The 7,067-nt window shown below is 34.2% G+C and overlaps 1 protein-coding gene across 1 annotated transcript; it reads left to right on the forward strand.

The window, feature by feature from the left end:
• The first annotated feature begins 998 nt into the window (after positions 1-998).
• On the forward strand, positions 999-3,370 carry LOC131623668 (phosphatidylinositol 4-kinase gamma 1-like). The gene is made up of 3 exons (XM_058894677.1): positions 999-1,155; positions 1,261-1,382; positions 1,601-3,370. The coding sequence occupies exon 3, from the start codon at positions 1,675-1,677 to the stop codon at positions 2,998-3,000; it is 1,326 nt and encodes a 441-aa protein (XP_058750660.1). The 5' UTR covers positions 999-1,155; positions 1,261-1,382; positions 1,601-1,674; the 3' UTR covers positions 3,001-3,370.
• Positions 3,371-7,067: the final 3,697 nt, after the last annotated feature.

Below are 7,067 nucleotides of genomic sequence, written 5' to 3' on the forward strand. Positions count from 1 at the left end.
TTGATGATCTGATTCTCTAACCAAACCCCTTTTATAAAGCACACTTTTACTAACATATTTTGTCTCTCTCTACCCCAGAAAAAGACATCCTAATTACAGGAACCCAATGTGGATCATCATCATCACCATAATCAACTTCTACATCTTCACCTTAAATACTACCACTGTGTAATGAAATGATTGAACCACAAAATATGTCAATTAGATGTATAACATAGATTTATAACAAAGTTGATTAATGATAGGGATGAAAATGGGTACCCAAAGTCAAATGTACTAGTTTCTCGCTACCCGCCCCGTTTAATAAATATGATATTTGTATTCTCTTCATATCCATGCAGGTATCTACCATACGGATATCCGTGAATTTTTAGATATCCGGAAATATTTACGGATATATATATATATATATATATATATATTTAAAAATTAAAATTAACTAAGATTTCTTCGTAGAAAAAAAATATAAAAATAATTTTAAATTTAACACAAAATAATAAGAATAACAAAATAAATTATTTTTATTTTATTTCTTCTTTTACCACATAATTATAGATTCAACAAAACAATAATAATCATAATTTCACGCAAGAATTCCTCTAGTAATAATAATAAAAACAATAATAATAAAATCAAGTTTCATATTTAACAAAAATAATAGTAATAATAATTTTAAATTCAACAAAATAATATTTTAGTAATTTATTGAAAACTTTTCAACCACCACAAACTAATAAAAGAAAAAAAAAATCATCTAATTTGACACCATCCTATTTTTTGGTGAGAATTCAGATAAAGCCACAAAAGAAATAGCAGTTAAAGGTTTTTAATTAGTTACTACTAATTTAAAACGTTACAAAAATATTCAAAAATATCAAACTTCCCGTTTGTGTAAGAGAATACGCCAAATGTCGTTATGGCAGTTACCGAACCAAAAATAGCCACAACAATAACGTAAGGAGAGAAAGATATGAATAGAAAAGGGTCGAAGGGTTGATAGGGTTTGTGTGTTTTAGAAGAAGAAGTGGGAATATTAACGGTGGGAGTGGGAGTGAAATTGGAGTTATATTTCGATATTACTCCGGCGACGGTTTGATTCTCTCGCGCTCCCGTTGCTTCTTGTTTCCCTGAATACCTTTTAACAGTGTGTTCAGGGTATGCCATCCCTCTCTTGTTTCATGGATACATTGTTTTCTTCTGCATTTCATTCTATGGATATGAGTGAGATATAGAATTGCTAATATGTTGCGAATTTTGCAGGTTATAAGGGATTCAAGAAAAAAATATGCAAAGTTTGCCTGCTCTTCTGTTATCTTGGTGTTAAAGTGTAAGCGATGAGTCCGGCTAGTATTTGATTTTTACTCCGAAAGCCAATATACACAGTAAGATTTTTGTTGTATTTATGTTTGCTTTATTGTTAATACGAATACCAGACATAATACTAACACCAGTCATATTTTGTGAAAATGACTGATGCGTGTTAAACACCGGACATACTGACACCAGTCATATTTTGTGAAAATGACTGATGCGTGTTGAACACCAGACATGTCCTTGATAGGATTTTGTAGTAATATATATGTTTGTTTTGAACATGCAGATGTCATCATTGCCTTCAGAAAACTAACATTGTTGTGCGGGGATTTGGAATGCACCGCTGCTATTCTCATCTGGATGAGATTGTTTAGAATGGCTGTGGCCATTGATCAACAACCCCATGGATTTAAACCATTTAGTCGATCCCAAAGATGCAAACTCCAATCCTTTGGTCACCTTGATTACAACAACTTTCTTGAACTCAACCAAACTACTTTTCTAGCATTTCAAGCCGAGAATATTCACCGAAGTTTCTCCACTCCATGTCTACCCGTAAACGGGGTAGAAGATCCTCCTCATCCGAGGATCGAGATCGTTCGTGGAAGTGGAGCTCCCGTACACGCTCTTGTCGTTGAGGTTGCCGTTGCTATGGCCTCGGGTATTCAGCCTATACCACTCCCAAGTGGACTTGGTGGTGCCTATGTTTTCCCCAACACAAATGGTAACAATATTGCTGTAGCAAAGCCAGTAGACGAAGAACCTTTCGCCTTCAATAGTCCGAAAGGGTTTAAAAGTAATAATCATCAAATGCTAGTGCAGCCTGACTTAAAACGCTCAATTCGAATTGGCGAAACTGGAATAAGAGAACTGGCTGCTTATCTACTTGATCATGGAGGCTTTTCTGGTGTGCCTCCAACTGCTTTAGTTAAATTCTGTCATGCTACATTCTCTGATTCTTCTGCCACAGTTAAACTCGCCTCGCTCCAACGCTTTGTTGGCCACGGTTTCGATGCAGGAGAGTTGGGCCCTTCTCTCTTCTCAGTTGATTCTGTTCACAAAATTGGTATTCTAGACATTAGGCTCATGAATCTTGACAGACATGCAGGGAATATGCTTGTTATGAAACAAGACAACAATGGTTTCGATAACGATGTTTCTACCACCGATCTTGTTCCGATTGATCACGGCTTTTGCTTGCCCGAATGGCTGGAGGATCCTTATTTTGAGTGGCTGCACTGGCCACAAGCCTCAGTTCCTTTCTCTGAATCAGAACTTGACTATATTTCAAACCTTGATCCTTCAAAAGATGCTGATATTCTAAGATCCGAGGTTCCCTCGTTGAGAGAATCGTCTATTCGTGTTCTTATCGTCTGCACCGTTTTCTTGAAACAAGCCGCTGTTGCTGGCTTCTGTCTTGCTGATATAGCCCAGATGATGACAAGGGGATATTGCGGCAGCGACGAATCGCCGAGTGAATTGGAAAATATCTGTTTGAAAGTTAAGGCTAGTATTAACAATGAGAATGTAGAAGACAAAGATGAAGAAGAGAGAGAGACTAATACTAATAGTGGAATTGGTGGCATTTCTTTTGGTAACATGAACAAAGGTGAATGGGAATTGTTTTTGGAGATTTATGATAAGTTTGTAATAGAAGTTTTTGAGGATAAGAAGTGTAAAAATTGAAGAAGTTGGAAGAACATCAAGTTAAAGTTGATGAATATTGTTAGGAAGATAGGGAACCAAAGCAAGAGATGATGAATCATATGAATCACTGTCGCTTATAATTAATTTGTACATTATTAATGTTGTAAAAAAAAAAGTTTAGTGTTAGGCTGTGTAGATATGAAGTACCATATGACAATGGAATAGTGATTGGTCAATGCCATCCATTCCATTTTGCAACTTTGTGTTTGTTGCATTTGTCTTTGTTTATCAAACTAGATTTGTACACTATCTAAGTAAGGTTTTGTAACCTGTGATTATGTAAATTTTTTTATTTTGGTGATTCAAATTGTAATGGAATCAATTGATTATGAAATTAAATTCTTCCCAATGTGTACTATATCAAAACAGGTCAACTATCATGTGTCTTTGGATAACAAGGCCATATAATAATTGATAATGTCCCTTAGAGAAAGGTGTCCCTCGATGATGGTTACAAGGCCTAAAATCTTAAGGACATGTATAAAGGTTAAAAGACAAATCAATATTAAGTAGATACAATTTTAACCTAAAATCTTAGGGTCCGTTTGGTTGGGAGTAGATGGAGGGGAGGGGAGGGGAGGGGAGGGAATATTTATAAAAATATGTGTTTGATTCATTTTTTATAAGGGGAGGGGAGGGGAGCAAAATCCCTCCTAGACTCATTTATTGCTCCCCTCCAAATTGGAGGGATTTGGAGGGGAGGGAAGATACAGTAATCATAATTTTATTATTTTTCCTATTTTAACCTCAATCATTTTTTTAATTTCAAGATTGTCCTTATTGAATTATTAAAGATTAGATTTTTTCTCTTTATTATTTCACGTTTATTTTTTTTTTCTATTGTGCGGTTGCTATTTGTGCATTGTTGCTCTCACGTGAGTTTTTTTCCTTTTTATTTTGTTGAAGTTTTCTTTTCGATATTATATATTTTTTATAATAATATCATACTTATACTTATATCAGCTCTTATATATGATAATAATAAGGTTTTTTTATTATAATATTAGCAATAATAATAATAACAATATACAATGCAAATATAATATATTTATCTTATAAATAAATTTTTTAACTCTCTTTAATATTATTTGTTCAATTTTATTAATATTCTAACATTAATTAATTTATTTTTAATTATAGAAATTGTTTTATTGGGTTAGATGAATCATAGAATCAGATAATGGTTTGATTTGCGTTGAAGATATGTTTACGATTATATTATGGTTTATGAATGAACTAGTTTTTATCTAGTGAAATTTACTCAATACTATTTTTATTTAGAATTATTTTTACTAAGAACAAATAATAATATTTATAAGGATAAAAAGGTAAATTGATTTTAAAATCCCTCCCCTCCCCTTGTGAACCAAACATACTTGTTGTTAAAATCCCTCCCCTTCCCTCCCCTCCCCTTCTTTGAACCAAACATATATTTAGTTAAATTCCCTCCCCTCCCTTCCCCTCCATTCCCCTCCCCTCCCCTCCCCTCTGTTTGAACCAAACGGACCCTAAAGAACCTCACTGACTTGAAAGTTGGTGTTTCTAGATACACCCTTCGCCACCATACCAATGTTTGAATTTGGTGTTTTGAATGCCGGTATACAATTAAAGTGGTAAATTAAGTGTTAAAATTAAGAAGGGTTAAATACACGACCCCCTGCCATTAGAGTGAGATTCAGTTTTGTCCTCTCAAAATTTTTATTTTATTTTATGAAGGCACCCTTATAATAGAGTTAATCGACTACAAGAAAAGTGTGGCACCCTTATAATCCACTTTCACCACACTCTTTTATTCAATATGTTGATTGAGTTTTGACTTATTATCCTATGTGGCACAAGACCAGGATGACCGTGTAGTGTTATTTGAAACCGTTCCATTGTTTCCCCCACCTTTCCATTGTTTCTCAAATATCTGAATCTAGGGTTTCCCCCCACCTTTCCACTGTTTCCCTTTTCTCGAAATTCTCCTACGTTCTTCATCATTTATCTATCGCTTCTCCTACGTTCTTCTTCGCCCATTCAATCGGAAGCATGGCTGGAAGCAGTTCTCATGGAAGCAGTATTAATTCAGTCTCGTATCCTGGTTTGCCCAAATGTGGTTATGGTAGAGCAATGAAGACGTGGGTCGCCAACACAGTGCAAAACCGCAATCGAAAGTTCTTGAAATGTCGAAATGCTAGGGTGAATTTGTTTGTGGATTAATTGTCGAAAATAGTTAGCAAGTTTTGATTTTTATTAATGCTAACAGAGGTGTAAATCCTTTTTTATAGAGTGGGAATAACTGTGAATTATTCTTATGGGATGATGAAATTGGAGACTTCAACAAAGGGAATACCTTCATTCATAAATTTTGTAAGAAGTGTGAGGTACTAGAACTGAAAATGGAATCATTACCACTGAAATTGGAGAAATTGAAGATGAAGCTTGAAGCTCAGAGAAGAATAATATGCAGCTTAAGATAGCATTTGTAATGTGTTAATTGATTGTTGGTCTGTTGTATAATTTCATGTAATTTTTAGTTGGGTCAATTGTTGAATTTTTTTGGTTAGCAGTATAGTGTAATTTTGAATCATCTTGTTATTAATGGAAAGAAATTATGTTTTCTGTCAATGTTTGTACAATGTATTTTTGAATCCGCTTGTTAATAGCACATACAAAGTGCATAATTCACTTGGTACCAAAACTACAAACTTGTTAATAGCACATACAAAGTGCATAATTCAGCCATTACAAGATTACTACCAAAAGTGTGCATAACACTAAAAGCACCAAAAGTGTGCATTCTACTTTAGTGTCAAAATAGTACCAAATAATGTGCATAATTTACTGTCATAGTAGGAAACATTACAAAAAACTTTTGCACATCACAAACAACACTAATGCATAATAGAAAATATTACAAATCATAAATAGATTTCTTCTTTGGAGCCTTCTTAGGTGTACTCTTTGGAGTCTTCTTAGGAGTAATTTTGGGAGACTTTGTAGCAGTAATCTTTGAAGCCCTACTTGTATTGTAGTCTGTGAGGCATTATTATCTTCTTCTTCTGTCGAGCATAAAGGTTGGTTTGGGTCAGAACCAGGACCTTTGAAAGGTTTTGGTTTTTTAAACCAATTTTATTTAATTCTCTCACTTGCCCTCTTTTTCAATGGTTTGGTTTCATGTTTGACCATAGCCTTTCCCTTGTTTTTGGTACATGTTGAGCCAACACTTGCTGTTTGAGAAAAGACCGAAAAGGTTGCAAAAATGCATGCAAGAAGGAAAAGAGAATGGGAGCGAAAAAGATAAACGTTATGATTTGAATTATATTTATAGAGACGGATTTGAAAAAGAATGCAATAAAATTTTGAGAATGAACAGTTACAGAATCAAAAGAAATCAATTGCATTAAATGATGAGTGACGTTAGGTGAGAGATCGTGGTAAATGAAATGATTTAACACAGTTACCTAGGGAGGCGTCCCATCAGATTCTTTCACGCTTTTACTAACCGTACAGACACGTGTTCACTATCAGAAAATACTTGATGACAGTTGTGTTATTCTGAATAGAACTTTTCATCTTCTGATTCTGATCACTACTTCTGATTGCTATTCTTTAGAAATGATCTAGTTTTGATAGGATCATCTTTCTTTCCAAGGATCACATCTTCTGAGTAAGCTGAGGTGAGTCTAGAAGATCTTTTGACTGTTGGATCTTCAGAAATTCTGAGATTCTCTAAAGATGCAGCAACTTGATCTTCTGATTCTTTGCTTCTGAAACTTTCAGCTTCTGGAGCTTTGCTTCTTGGTTCTACAGCTTCTGATATTTCAATATCTATATCTGCAAAATTCTCAAACTGCTTTGGCTTTTCAAGACCAAGCTTATCATCAAATCTGATATTGATTGATTCTTCTACAACCAATGTTTCAGTATTGTATACTCTGTAGTCTTTAGAGCGTTCAGAATATCCAAGAAGAAAACATTTTTGTGCCTTAGAATCAAACTTACCAAGATGATCTTTAGTATTCAGAATAAAACACACACATCCAAAAGGATGAAAATATGAA

Source organism: Vicia villosa, unplaced genomic scaffold, assembly GCF_029867415.1.
Source record: "Vicia villosa cultivar HV-30 ecotype Madison, WI unplaced genomic scaffold, Vvil1.0 ctg.000077F_1_1, whole genome shotgun sequence".
In the NCBI taxonomy this organism is placed as follows: Eukaryota; Viridiplantae; Streptophyta; class Magnoliopsida; order Fabales; family Fabaceae; genus Vicia; species Vicia villosa.